Consider the following 15,313-nt stretch of genomic DNA (forward strand, 5'->3'; position numbering starts at 1 on the left):
GGAGGAGTGAAGAGGCAAGGATGGGAAGGGAGGAGTGAAGAGGCAAGGATGGGAAGGGAGGAGTGAAGAGGCAAGGATGGGAAGGGAGGAGTGAACATTACTGATCTCTCCAGCATGAGTGGAGTTAAATTGTCAAATGTTATTGTCTAGAGTATGGAGAAAGTGTTCTCCTTAAGCGTAACAGTTTGGCACCTGCCAAAACTGAGCTGTCAATGGGAATACATTCCTATAGCCTCTAATCAAATCTGGAGGTGGGTTGGCACAAAATTAGTTTGCTTGCAGCAGTCCTATTTCAAGAGTTATGTTCAGCTGCAACTTAGATCTGAGAAGCAAATTAGATCCCATTTTCTCAGTTGTTAGGGTGACTCTAATAGTTTAGTCAAAGGAATTCCAAGTGTGGTTTGGAATGGATTATGTTTAAACTAAATGATCTTCTGTATGGTGTCTGCAGTTCTTTTTGGGCTTCTGCTTCTTCTGAGCAGAGCTTAAAGCCCAATGCAGTATGTTAACGTCATGGATTTTTCAATTCTAAAACAGGAGATGCCCAAATGCTGGTTACTTGTTTTAGTTTCCTGTTTAAAGGAGTGCAGTGGAGTTGTCATACGTGCTTCCATCCAACCTGCCAGGCAGTATTTAGCTTAAATGACTAAGATTTAAAAATGAGCTGTGTAATCCAGTTTGTTCTTGCTTAAAGATCGTTTGGATTCTCATAAGAGGCGAACATCTAAATATCTCCTGTTAGCTTTCATGTGTATGTGGAGGGGGTGAGGGGGAAGGATGTTGATCTGGTTGCTCACTGTCACTCTGGGAACAGTTCTCAGCCACCCATTCTGCTATTCATGTGGCCGCTTTGGTGAACTGATCAGTTCCCAGCATGTCACTTGAATGCCTCTATACGAGTGGCGATGAGGGGATGTTGTCCTGGTGCTAGTTCTCTATGTAGAACTTTAGAACTCTGTATTGAGCATGTTCAGTTGAGCACAACTTTTGAGGCTGTTTTTGTCAGCACCGTGTTTACAGTAGTTTTCAATGATATAAAGTCTGTGTGCTGTATTTAAAACAAATAGTATTCAGTTAAATAGCTGCCATTTCCCTTGCAACTTAGCAGTCTCTGTAGTCACTGTTGTGGCTGAGGATTTTGTGTTTTTTCTACAAAATACATCACACTTGGCTGACTTAAGTTAACTGAAAGAACTTAATGCATGCAGTTTGGCTGTTGCTAATCAATTTGAAATCATTTAAGTCTCGCTGAAGTTTTAGACCTATTTATGTTGATTCTTTGAGATTAAGTTTATTTTTTCTCAAATTAACTAATTTTTTACTTGCAGATAGTTTGTATAGATCCTCAAAAGTAATGCTGCAGAAGAAAATATCCTGGTCAAGTGAAACTGAACGTTTTGTTTTAGAAAGTGGAAGCAAAGTTCATGTTACTACTTTCAAATCTGACTTTTTTGAATATAGTGATGATGCACACATTCCTCTTGTGCACCTGTCGTCCCTTCCTTCTGCTACTACTTGTACCTTTTTAAAACTGAATTGTGATTTGAAAGAAAGAAATGGAGTAATTTATCTAGTACATGGTGGTATCTTTTCTTGGAGCCGGGGCACCAGTAATGAGCAAAACAGCCCTTTAAGAAATAGCTGAGGCTTTTAGTTCTCCTTTTATTTTTCACTTTTTTTTTTTAAGACTCTTAAGAGTCTTCACAGTACACATTTCTACTACTCTTGTTTTTGCACTGAAAAGAATTGTTTAACTTCTGATATTCTCTTTACTCATTACTGAATTTTTTTCAGACTAGAAGGGTGGAAAGTTTACAGAAATCTTTTCAAATGTTCAAGTAGTGTAATGTTTTTTAAAAAGCAATAGCTAGCATTGTTTAATTGGATACTCAAAGCCTTCTACTCTGTAGGTAAGGCTAAAGCATGTTAATGCAAATCTACTCAATAACCAAGAAAATCATTCCACGTTAGCTAAGGTGGTAATTAAAATGAAAGGCAGTCTGAGGATGACAATCTGCTTATTCAGTAATAGTGTTAACATACAGAATGTGGAAGACAGTATCTGTGTTCCTAGTTCTTTTTGTTATTTCACTAGAAGATAATTCTCAAGATCCAGCTGCATATACTGTGTAATTTATTCTGATTACTGCAAATTATAGCAGCTGTGTCTTCCCCTGCCTTCCAGCATTCCTGGTGCATTTGGAATGAGGAAAGGGACAAAGAAGCATCAATTTCATGTACTATTACAACCTAAGTGTTATACAGTAAGTTAGTTTATTAATTTCTGTATTTTGTTCCTTTGAAAAGTCATTGTGGTTAGACTTAGGGGTGACCTGGTCCACTATTTCATTTATATCCGTGCGGCTTTTTTGTATCATTGTTAAAGTTACTTTGATTTAAATCTTCACTTTAAATGTATTTAGTTGCTTCTGTCTGAATAGTCACAGTACTGTTGCTTATTAAACAGCATCTGGAAATTTAACTTTGCGCTGCTTTGCCTGCTTGCAACTCTTTTTTCCATATGTAAGTAACAGATTTGTCTTTTACATTTGTGTTTAAGCCCTAAAACATGGTACGAGGCTTCATGCCCAGAGGGGTGTGTACCACTGTTGGAGTAATTTTTATAGAATAGGTTGAATAACTGTTAGCCCTTTGCCCCATCCCAGCTTCCCCCCCCGCCCCCCAGCAGAGGATACCTGGAACGATCTCATTTGATCTGAGCATGATGTAGGGTCAGCAGCAGTAAACCCAGCAGTTCTTCAAATCCACACCTCTTTCTTGTGCAAGTGGGTCCCATTTTCTTTTTTGCCTGTGCTATAGGGAGTTGCCTGTAATGCCTATCTAGTTCAGATGCTGCATTTGCTAGAGGAAAGGACCTCTTTTGCAGGAAGGCTTTTTCAGTTGTTGGACTTCACTTGTCAATGGGGCAGAGGAATTTAATTTGGGTTAAATGGGGAAGAGGAAGCAGCCTGAGTCCTTCATATGGTTAAGACAGACTTGTATGGACATGTTAGGCTAGAATGTCACTTAAAGTAGGCCTGCCTGGATGCAACCCTGTCTAACATGCTCTAGGTGACCCTGCTGAGCGGGGAGGTTGGACTAGATGATCTCCAGAGGTCCCTTCCAACCTTACTGATTCTATGATAATGGTTGGGAGAAGGAATGCAGGCTCTCCCTGGTCAATGGAGCAGTAGTGTCAAGTATATTTTTTTTTTCTCTGCATTCATTGCTAATCAGGCATTAAAAAGAACTACTTGCCTGACTCTCTCAAATGGACAAGGTTTTTCAGTACAGTAGAGAAATTTAGTAGGAAGCAAATAAATCTTGGAGAAGCAAAGGAAGCAAATAAAAGAAAATCTTTGCAAAGCAAATAAACCTACTGTATATGAGGAGGATACTGAGGAAATTCAAATAAACCAAAACTCTTTTCTCTAATACTGGTTGTCAGCTTGCAAATAAGTACTAATACTTCCCCATAATCAAGCAATGCTTTGCTGCTAGGGCAATTTAAATATGGCTGTGTGTCAGTAGTCTCTTTATTATGCTTTGGCAAAAATTCAAAGTAGAACTCGTCATAAATCTGAAATTAAAAATAGCATTTCTTACAATAATAGAGAGTGGTTAACTGAAACACTTCTAGTAATTGGCCCTGAAACTTTCAAAGCGAGGCAGCGTTGCCTTGTATTGCTATTTGTTTAAGAAATAAATGATCTATTTGAGCAGCACTTCTTGCAGAAGTTTTGAAAACTCTTCTAGAGAGAGGAGTTAGCTTGATCTGTCAAGATGTCATTTTAGCATGATTATTGAAACTGCGTGTTATAGATGAACTGCATGAGAAGAGAGAAAAAGGGTGAAAGATTAGGGCAAGGATCTCTTGCTTCATTTGAGTGAATTTAATTCAGGAATATTCATTATACAGACATCGAAATTGGTGTAGTGTTTGTTCGTTGTTAATTAGTTGCTTAGTAAGTGGATAGACCATTACTTAAGCTTAATTCGAAGGAGTTTAAACAAGGTTAGGAACTGGAAGAAAAGTTATCTAATAGAGGCTAATGTTATGAGCCTCAACATTGAAGTTATGAAAAATCAATTGCAGCTACTTTCAGTCTGAGATCGTACAATTGAACGACTAAATGGGGAATAAGCTAGAAGTAGTGCATTAAATTCTCTGAAATTTTTTATCAGTGTGCAGGGGTTTAAGGCACAGTCACTGGGCCAAAGATAACTCCACTTGCACAGGAACATGTGGAACTGTTAATTTAGCAGCATGTGCTTCTTGAATAATTGACTTTAATAGTTTATAAAAAGTTCTTAATGTGGTAATGCTGTGGAATAGAAGAACTCTAAATCTCCTTTCCTAAAGGGATTGACCTGTGGGGAAGGATGTCATTACTATTGCCTGGGATTAGAGGCAATATTTGTCGTCTTTCTGAGTAAGAGTCCTATAGGCTGCGTGACTGGGTATGTGTTTTCTCATTCATTGGTAAATCTAATTCTCTTTTTGTCCCTTCAGCTGGCTGGAGTGGCCTTCCTTGCAGCTGGTCTGTGGGCATGGAGTGAAAAGGTAAGTGTAGAAATGATTGATGTTACTTTGACTGTCCCCCTCCTGCCTTTCCTCTGTCCCACAAGTAAAACTTTTTTCCTTGGGAAGCAGCAAGGATTAAAAATAGTGTCTGAACAGATGTTCAGACATGTTCAGATGGTCTTAACTGAAACTAGCTGGAGTTTCATTCTGCTCCCTGATAGTGTGTTAAGTTGCAGTCCTTGATATTTAGACTTCTCTGTAAACTGAACTCGGGGTTTTAGTGAGAATTTAATCTTTATATAGTCTTTATGATCTAGTTCTTTTAGAAAACGCATTTTCTAAAAATATAATGCTCTCCTCACCTCTTCTTATTGGGAAGGAATAGCATTTGAGAAGAATTTAAAAGGTACCTTGTGTGTATGTATATGCATGTGTATGTATATCTATATTTTTTTTTTTAAAAGCACACACAGTTATAGATGTGACAGACTTAGGGGAATTCTGGGACAAGTGTGTAGCATTTACCTAAATCTGCCGCAGCACTCTGGCATCACTTTGTTCCACTTCTGAAGACTGGAAAAAAATGGTATTTCCAAAAATTTAGATGGCAGTACTTTCTGCATGCTAATACAGGTATGCTGAACTTGACAAAGCCTCACAGTAATTTCTTGTTGACCTGCGTGAAAAACAAAAAAGAACCTGCTTGAAAGACAATATGATGGTGGTGTTTTTCCTGGTAGAACTAAGAACAAAAGTGTACCTAGCCTTTCTTTTTGTTGTGACTATTTTATGGCTTTCGGACTTCTTTCTTATGTTTTTCTGCTGCTGCTAACCATTTTGTCCAGCAATTTGGAGCAAAAATATGCTAAGTGTCAAGATTGGCTTGATAGTTGCCAACTTGCTAAGAAAAGTAAGCTGCCTTATCTCAATTTTGAATTTAAAATTCAGCTGTAGAATTTGCGTTACTAAAGGGATGTCTGAGAACACCTTAATGTTTATTATCAGGCTATTGTTGGAACCAGCTTTCTGAGGGAATTCCAGCTTAAAGCAAACTGTTGTCTTCCACCTTTCTCCATGGAGCTGCATAAGTGATTATGTGACTATGTAGAGGAACAAAATTGGGGAACATGATCCAGCTGAAAAAGAAACCTTGGCCAAAAATAGAAGTCGGTTATTCAGCTGAATAACTTCTTTGGTCAGGGGAAGTCTGTGCAGCTATGTACCTACATACTTCTGTTACAAGAAAAGAGGCAATATCATATGTGGAAATTAGTGGTTTACCCCCTTAATATAAATATAAAGCCATGACCTTAATACTACTGCAAGAAGTAGGGAAAAGTGACAATTACTAGCAGACTTGATCTGCAGCATAGTTATTAGTAAAAGGCAGGTGCCCTCACTGTGAAGTTATGTTGCTGAGTAGGTAATTTTCATTACAAACTTAAGTGTAATGTTTCCTTATTCAAAGTGGCTATACAAAGAATTTACCCATGTATCGCAAGGCCTTGGATTTCTCCACTCATTAAAAGTGAAAGAATTTTATGATGAATTTAATGCTGAGGTGTTTTTTTTCTCCCGTCCCTTATGTGCATGCGCACACATCTGCACAACCAGGTAAATGTTATCACTGGCATATTGTGAGTAATTTAGCTCCATGCAGGAATGTGTTCACCTCCTATTCTGTAACAACAGAATTTTCTGTCCCTTGCTTCAGGGAGGGAGTTACCTCATCTTGAATCTGTCATCTTATATTTAGGTAATCTCTTCTAGTAAAGAAGCGCATTGGATCTGTGTGGATATAAATGGCTAACTCTTAATTACTTTCATTTGCCAAATGGCCTTTATGGTACACTAAACTTACTGAAGGAAAAACTTTGCCAAATTTGTTGTTGGTTCTTCCTATCTTTATTTCATAATGTCTGCCTGAATTATTTCTGCTGTCTGTCCTATTTTAAGTAAATTACTTGAACTTTGCCTGCAGTTTTAAACTTTTGAATGGTTCATGAAATCTGTACTTTATTTCTCACCTCAGTTTCTCTATACATACATTCCATCATATTAGTGCCATCCTTCAGCCCTAGTATGTGCCTGTGGTAGATCTGCCGTTTTATAGATGAATGTCTCTGTGGACAATAGATGAGAAGAAAAATTCCTGAATTCCAGAAGCTGGAATATGCTGCAGCCGTAAATAACTTTAAGGTGGCTGAAGTTTGGAGCATCCTAACTCTTAGTGCATTGTGGACTGTATTGGGCTCCTTTGACTTCTCTGCCCTTTCTTTTTCCAGTAGGGCTAATCTTCATTTTTGACTTCTCAGCAGTGATTGGTCTGGATTTAAACCCTGTGCATGTGCTTGAGCTAACAATATATCCGAAGGATCTTGCTGTTTCCTGTGTCAAGTGTTGAAAGAATCTTATGTAAAGATGTTACCCATCTGAGTTGCAGTGTCTGTTTGCTGATACAGCAAATCAGTTTCTTTAACTTGAGTGTCTAATTGGCCTATCCATATGTTGTTTTAGCAGAGTTTTGTTATTCTAAACAATCATGTCATTGTGTAAGCTTTAACATTTTATCTACTTTTAAAAACAAGATGGGAGCTAATCTATCATGCAAGGGATATTGTGAAAATCATCAAGAGAAAATGAATGTGACTTTTATAAACTATTAATAGAAGCAAGAGAAGTGGCACTGAGCCATCTCAAGAAAACAACTTTCCTAAATAAAACCATTTCAAGAAGGACACAAAGATACAGGAAACTGGAGACTGGTTAGTCTGAACTTATGACAAGCTTATGGCTGGGGTAACAAATGGGGTCAGTATACTGGAAAGCACAACCCTTACTTAGGGAGACATTGACAGGCCTTAAATGGGTGGACAAACTCAAGGAGGTAAAATAGCAAATGTGAAGTCCTGTGTCTGGGTTGGAATAACCTGATAGATCTGTACAGGCTTTTGGCTTGACTGCCTGGAAAGCAGTTTTGTGAAAAAAGTGTTTGGGCACCTGGTGGAGCAAAGTTAAATACCAATCAGCTATGTGCCCTTGTGACAAAGACAGCTAACTGCATACAGGGCTGTATTAGCAACAGCGTGGCTAGTAGTCGAGGGGAAGAGATTCTTCCAACCATATTCAACATTCTTGAGACTGCATCTGGGATACTGTGTCTAGCTTTGGACTCCCCTGTAGAAGACACTGGCATACTGCGGTGAGTCCAGATAAAGGTTATCAAGATGGTCAGAGAACTGGAATGCGTGATACTGAGAGAACTGGGTTTCTTCAGTCTTGAGAGAAAGCTGAGGGGAGATTACATCCTCATCTACTCCTTCCTGATTAGGAAGGTGTATGGAAGATGGAACCAGTGGTGCAACATGACAGTGAGATGCAACAGGTACATATTGAAATGCAAGAAATTTTAGTTATTAGGAAAGATTTCTTCACTGAGGTTGACCAAACACTGAAACAGTTGCCCAGAGAGGTGGTTGTATCTCCATCCTTGGAGATACGCAGAACTCAACTGGGCAAGTCCCTGTGCAACCTAATCTAGCTGGACATGATTTGAGCCAGGGAGTTAGACTAGATGACTTCCAAAGTCCCATCTGTTAATGGATGGTGGTAAAATTTTTAAGACAGTACATATTTGCTCTTTGTAGCTAATGCACTTCATCCAAAATGATTATGCTTAGAAACATTTAATAGAAAAGTGGTAAGCAAGCAAAGCATGTACAAACTGGAGTTTTATTCACTGTTATAAATGATTGAGAGGAAGACTTAAAGCTGACTTTTATTCTTGGATTTTCTGAAACTGTGACTTCAACCATTGGGCTTCATTTACATATGCCTCCATTTCCTATTTTCTTTTTTTTTGAGATGTTTACATATATTCTGTACACATAAGATGAGAGTTATAGAAGAACCTGTAAGAAATCTAGATGCTATTGTAAATAGTAGCCTATACTTCAAAGAGCTTTATAAATGCCAGTTTTTGCATCCTCTTGTTGCAGTAGTACTAGATGTCACTTGTAAAGGAACTTGATGCATGTCTTTATGATGTTATACTAAACTCTCCCCTGGAATTTATCTGAAATAACAGATCTCAGAAAAACTTTTCCTGATATTCGTTGTTTAAAATAAGGTGTGAATAAAAGCTCTGCTGTCAGTGAAAAAGAGGGAGATGGAACTACATGCTTATTCAAAGAATTTCCTCCTTCTCTAAAAACAAGGAGAAAAACCCTCTACAAAATTGTTTCAGCTGTAGCCTTTATAATGATCAGTATGTCAATGATGATTTGAATTTCTCACTGTTGGTTGGGAGAGAGGGGAGAGCCTCAATACCATGCTGTGGATGGCATGGGGAAAAGCACCCTTTGAGGTAAATAAGGTAGAATGATATGGTCCCTTGGATTATTTTTCTTGTTACCTACTTCCATTGTTTTTTCAGGATTTTTCACTTAACTTTTTTAGGCCAAAAAAGAAATCTTGTTTCAAAAGAGAATTTTGTGAACATCAAATGTGAACATTTAAAAGAATGTTGGGAACCAGTTATATCTGAGAGTGAATAATAGAGCCCAGTTTGTGCTTGCTTTTCTTCATAACATGCTTTGATTAGAGGAAGTTCTTTTTCCAAGAGATGTTGGTTGAGCAAGAGAGGCTATCTGAAAAAAAGCCTAAGTTTGGGTGTGAAAGCTCACAGTTGTGAAAGCTTCAACATTCTGTTCACATACTGATTGGTTTCATAGCTTGCTGGTTGTAGAAAACACTCAAAATTGCTCTAGCTGATCTTGGCATTGTCTTCTGCATTTGTGGGCCCTGAGACAGAGATTTGGTTATGTGAGACTCTTAAGAGTCCCAATAGACCAAGCTTGATGTTTAATAGTGAGGTTTTGTAGTTTATAAGAACAAGAATGTCACCAGTGACGCTTTGATTTCTAAGGCTTTCCGAATTCTGGGAAATCTATAAGTCAGGACTATCTCACCTTCTTAGGGGGTGTTTCAACTATTAGTTACCAGCTGTTGCAAGATAATTCTCATTTCTAAAGAACAATTAATTGTTCATCTCTTCAGTCAACTTTGATTAAAAAGTACTCTATTACTCTTGCTAAATAAACAGCTTTAACAATATTTGCTAGCACATTGTGGAAGAAACTCCCATGTAACCCTAGGCTACTGTTTGTTGATGGTTTTTCATCAGCTAATGAAGTTCTTCTGTGTCAGTTTTCTTCTAATGCTGTATTTCGAAGACAACACTTTTATTATGTATACATGTAAATTTGGGGGTTTTTTTTCTAAGTATTCTCTTAGGGTATGTGTTCTTTACGCTTCTAATCTAGCACAAATACTTGAGTAGCAAAATGAATTTATATTCCTTTGACAAAATTAAGTTGTTCACGTGAATTGTGAGCTTTGAATGTCTGTGACWTTTTTTTTAATATTGAATATAATTACATTGAGAATATGCCTCTTAGTTGTGGGATGTTTACCTTTTGTGTAAAATGTATTTTACTTTTGCTTTGTTGAGCTCCATTTTTTGTTGTTGTTTTTAAAGGGAAGTTTTTTGTCATACTAAAATGGTGTTCTCTTGCTGATGAGTGTATGAGGAACACTCAGACTATTGCATGGCCTCCTGCATGTCCCTGCATAAGAATAATTGTTCTTTAATTTCTTTAAAACCTAAATTGGAAAGAATGAGGACTTCATTATATTGGCCGTGTGTTTACATGTGCTCAAAATTATTGTCAAGATAAGTGGTGTCTTAGGATAGTTGATAAAAGGGAATGCTGTTAAAACTAGATTGCAAATGTCTCTAAGGGAGTGGATAACTTTTTGGTGTGAGAACTTTTTGGGGAGGGAATATAAAGACTGTACTGCATTTTGAAAGATGTTTAGAGGAGCAATCCTAAGTATGTTCAGTGATAGAAAGAGTATAACTAAAATGCTGGGAGAAGACCCTTGAAAACAGAATCAAAATTTTGTTTGCCTTACTTAACATATCACCTATAATGTCTGCTGTAGCTAGGATGTTCTGTCAGTTTCTGCGACTCAGACATTTAGATGGTTAAGATGGGTGGAAACTTGTCCGTGTGTGGTGGATATTTTTTTGTTTTTGCTTAAGAGTTAGTAATGGGAGTGACTTTATTCTGATAGATTCATTTCAAGTTAATGTAAAATATCAAATCTTTTGCTGTGAAATTAAATATTCAGTGATAGTATTGAGCTTTTGGCACCATCTTGTGGAAGCTTGCTTGGCAGATAGACCTAGGAAAATGTATTCTGGAAAGCTGAGAGTATGCTGGGACTGTGCTGTTTTTGGAAGGCTTAGTAACTGTAACCTTGCATTCAGTCTAATTCCTCTGCTGCAGTGAAGGAAATTAGTATTGTTAATAACTCTCTTGCCCCAGACTTTCTTCCGGTCACCTATGAAAGGTACTTAGGAAGCTGTGAGGAGTTGTATGTTCTTCAATTATTTGCTGTGTTCCTGTTGTAAAACCCCGTGTAAATTCATGGGGGACATTTGTGGCTTCATTGTGCGAATTACTTCTAACACCTGTATATCTCTTATTGGAAAACATCAACTTATGACAAGATAAGCTGATTGAATTTGTTTATTAAAAAATACTTAAAGCATACTGAAGAAGCAAAATTACATAATTTTTGTGGGGGTCATTATTGGCAATCTCAAGGATTTAAGAGCAGTTCATGTGGAAATCACATGTTAAATGAAAAACATGCATAGGGTCATAACCTTTTTCCATTATTCTGTTTTCGTCTTTCAGGGTGTATTGTCTGATCTAACAAAAGTGACTGGTCTTCATGGCCTGGACCCAGTGGTACTTGTCTTGGTGGTTGGAATAGTGATGTTTACTTTGGGATTCGCTGGTTGTGTAGGAGCACTGAGAGAAAACATCTGCCTTTTAAAGTTTGTAAGTAACTTCATTATACTAGTAGATCATTATGCATATGAAAGCAGAGGATGATAGATGAAGGACTGGTGAGCAAAACCAGAAAATGAATTTAGGAATTTGATTTTGTTGCAATATACATGGTAAACCTACTGTCCTGACAAGCCTCTCTGGGAAATGACACTTAAGGCAGTGTAGATTTAAATCTATGTCTTTGTTTTCTTTTGGGAAAATGTTCCTTTTTTCATTCATGGTGCTATTACAGTGTCTTTATAGTATGTATCTCAGGACATAAAATAATGAATATGTAATCTCACAAAATACTGTATTTTGGAACATACTTAGTTAAGACATTATCTCCTTTCAGTAGTTCTTAGGGAAAATGAAATCCCTTAAAAGTTTAAAAATCTCTTTTGAGTGCTTGGTAAGCAAAATCAGGAAACTGAAGTGACTAACATGAGATCTCTTGAACATTTCTTTTTGTACTGGGATTTCTTCTTTGCTTCAGATTTAGAAACAAGCTGGAAAAGTGATAAAAGTGAAACTGTCTAAGAAGCAATGTTAGAACTAATTTAATCCAATGTTTTGTAGCCCCTTGCTTGTTAGTATTTTCACTGCTGTACGTTGACTGTGGTACAATGATTTTGTTCGTCCTGTACTTTAGGTAACCAGAATGTAGAGTAACTCTAGCTCTTGCTTTTTTTGCAGTATATTCTTACTTTGCTGACCACCTCTTGTAGAACTGGATGTATATTTTCTAACTTGTGACTTTGTTTTTACAGTTCTGTGGAGCAATCATGTTTATATTTCTGCTGGAGCTGGCAGTGGCAGTCTTGGCTTTCTTGTTCCAGGATTGGGTGAGGGACAGGGTCAAGGAGTTCTTTGAGAATAACATTAAGTCCTACCGAGATGATATTGACCTTCAGAACCTCATTGATTCACTACAGAAAATTGTAAGTTTGTGTCCATGTTGCTTTTGTGCCTTTTAGGAGAAGAGGTAGCTCGGAGTTTTCCCCTGTATATGTTTTATAGATTCATACCTAGTAACTAATAATGCCATATTACAAATGTGCTATTCTGCTGTTTCTGCCCTGAAGGCATTAGAGAGGAAAGATTTGAGATACAGTGCTTTTCTAAGTACAAATGTGGCAGCTTTGCCGAACACCCATCTATTTTTCTACGTCTTTGACGTGCTCCCCTGTTCTGGTCACGATGTTGCAGCAGTTTAAATGAAAAGTTAACAAAAACCTGTGTATTGTGAAAAAATAAAACAAGCCTACCCTAATTTTAGGAGACATTGCAGCCTTGTACAGGGATGCAGTACGGCCTTTTATCTTCTGAGACAGACCTCGCAGTGAACCAAAGGAATGTGAAAGGCCAACCTATAGCTGGGCAGTGATGGAAGGGTGAAACAATTTTATTCTTCTGTGGACCTAAAATATTCAGTTAAGACAGTGGTGTATACCAGGAGTTGACAAGCCCTGTGCTAGTAAGGGCCTGGTGGCTTTCAGTTGATCAGTTTCTCTTGTAGTGATACCTAAGAAAGCTTCCAGTAAAGGTGACTTTTCTGATCTTTATTGCATGCGTGTGTGTGTGTGTGTATACATATATCCATTGAACTGTGTGTGTGTATGTGTATATATATGTATATGTGTGTGTGTGTATATATATATATATATATAAAACATATACACATACACATCTATATGAATATGTATACATATATATTTAACAAATATAAATGAAGAGAAACAGTGTGTGGGTATACTTCATGAAGTGGTTAAAAAATATTTTTCTTGTGATAGAAGATTGAATAGTGTTTTGTTGTTGTTCCTTCATCCTTTAGAAGGTCGAGTTTAGAAGTCTGTGCCATTGACTCAGTTTGATAGCAAGGCGTATTTTGGACTGGAGAATTGCCTTGAACAACTCTATAACAGCTTTACCTGTCTTGTTTGCTTGCTCTTGCATGTCTTGATAGTGTATGTGGCAGTGTTCACTAGGTAGAGTCTTACAAATTTCAGTGCTATTTGCTTTAGCTTTCAGTGCTAAGGGCGCTTTTTGTAAGGTCTTGCCTCACTTGTTACCTCGCCACTTCCAACATCAGTAACTGTTTCAAATTTGAGTTGCTCTTCCTGTTTAATCTACTTTGACTGCAGCCAGCCAGGTTAATAAACTAAGCTGATTTATAATGAACTACGGTTGAGTACTTTTCAGTGAGAGTAAAAGGCTGAGCTTAATAAAGAGTTCAGTAGCTAAACTTAATGAGCTAAGAAACCTGAAAAAAATGGACAGAGCATCTCAATCAGCCTGTCACTGAGCAAACAGGAAAAGTTTACAATATTAAGCACAGTCCTGTAAGGGTTGAACAAAGTGCAGCAGTATTTATAAATGCCTCACCAAAATGCATCTTCTAAGGAGTCATGAGCTGACTTGCTGTGTCTTTACGATGTGTCTCTGGAGCCCAAAGAGCTTTTTGTAGGCAGTTCATTTTACTGGCTAAGTGGAAACTTACATTACTTTCAGGCCTATAATTGAGCAAGATTAGTATGCCCACCTTGCTAACACAGATGAGTATGCTTAGTGGTTGCATGTCTTTTTAAAAAGGCTTGTTTGACAGGGAGAGGGGACTAGGAAGGCAGAAGTGAAGCTGTTTTGCTATCTTTGCTGTAAAAGTATTGAAGCAGTTATTGACTTAAAGTTGCTTCTCTTAATACTGTATTCTGACCTTTCTATTCAACTCTTTAGTCAGTTTTCCTGTGAGAACTAGGTGTATGGGTGTATGCAGTTCTGTCTTTTCACATCAGTGTCTGTCACCAGTTGGTAACTCATTTACTGATTTCATCCAAGTTTGGGCAGAAGTCTCAGGGATAATTAAGTTAATACAAGTTTTGTGAAGATTGGCAGTGAACAAAGAAAAGCTAGAGACCTAGTAGAGGAGGGAACTTCCTACATAAGTACCAGGAAAGTCTCKGACAGTATACCACCTAAATTATGGGGGAATGCTTGCACTCAAATATCCAGGTCAGTCAACTGCAAGGCATAACTTAGTAGGAAGATAGGTTCCATTAGTTCTAGGACTTGGACATTCATTGAAAAGTCTAGAATTTAGTAATTGCTTTACATTAGTTAGGTCTTAGGTGAAATACTTCTAGAGCTGACTGACTTTAGAGCTAATGACATTTTATCAGTTAATTCATTTGAATATGAAAATTTGTTAATTTAAAAAAGTATATTCACAAATGTTTGATCAATCTTTGCAGTAAACAGGGAGGGGAAAACTGGTTGATTGACAAATATTTAAAGTTTCAGCCACAAATTTTGGGAAACTTTCCCCATGGTTTTGGTTAACTTGGAAATAAAGAAAAACAGAGCATTTCTGTAAACTTTTGTTGCACCATTTATGGATATATCATAATTACATCTGGCAATTACATCTACAGTGACAATTTTTATGATACCATGTTGACATTCATTTCCAGGAATAATGCGCCAAATATATTCTGTTGCAATTATAGAGCCATGCTGTAGATTACTCAGTTTTGTACTGTAGTATTGCCATTGATTCTACACAGCCTTTGGCTGAAGATGGTCAGCAAATACCATTTTGGAGAACTGTTTAATGGATGTATTGTCTCGAAAATAACTGAATGCTAAGTGTGTGTTCGTTTCTGTTGCAGAACCATTGCTGTGGTGCGCAGGGTCCAGATGACTGGGACCTTAACATATATTTTAACTGTAGCAGTGAAAGCAAAAGTCGTGAGAAATGTGGTGTTCCTTTTTCCTGTTGTATACCTGATCCTGCTGTAAGTTTTTTCCTGGTTTTGTGTTGCTGTGATGTTGCTGGGGAATTACGAAAGGAAGCACTTCCTGAATATGGAATGATGCCTAGGGCTTT

General features: G+C 37.5%; 1 protein-coding gene across 1 annotated transcript in view; it reads left to right on the forward strand.

The window, feature by feature from the left end:
* Positions 1–15,313, forward strand: part of TSPAN14 (tetraspanin 14) — a 44,792-nt gene that overhangs the window by 21,224 nt on the left and 8,255 nt on the right. The window contains exons 3-6 of the mRNA XM_085312352.1: positions 4,514–4,564; positions 11,293–11,439; positions 12,201–12,371; positions 15,096–15,221. Of these exons, the coding sequence (XP_085168478.1) occupies positions 4,514–4,564; positions 11,293–11,439; positions 12,201–12,371; positions 15,096–15,221 (495 nt within the window). The remainder of the gene's footprint in view (positions 1–4,513; positions 4,565–11,292; positions 11,440–12,200; positions 12,372–15,095; positions 15,222–15,313) is intronic.

The sequence above is a fragment of the Rhea americana genome, unplaced genomic scaffold (genome assembly GCF_003343005.1).
Source record: "Rhea americana isolate MKP2758 unplaced genomic scaffold, rheAme1 scaffold_36, whole genome shotgun sequence".
Classification (NCBI taxonomy): domain Eukaryota; kingdom Metazoa; phylum Chordata; class Aves; order Rheiformes; family Rheidae; genus Rhea; species Rhea americana.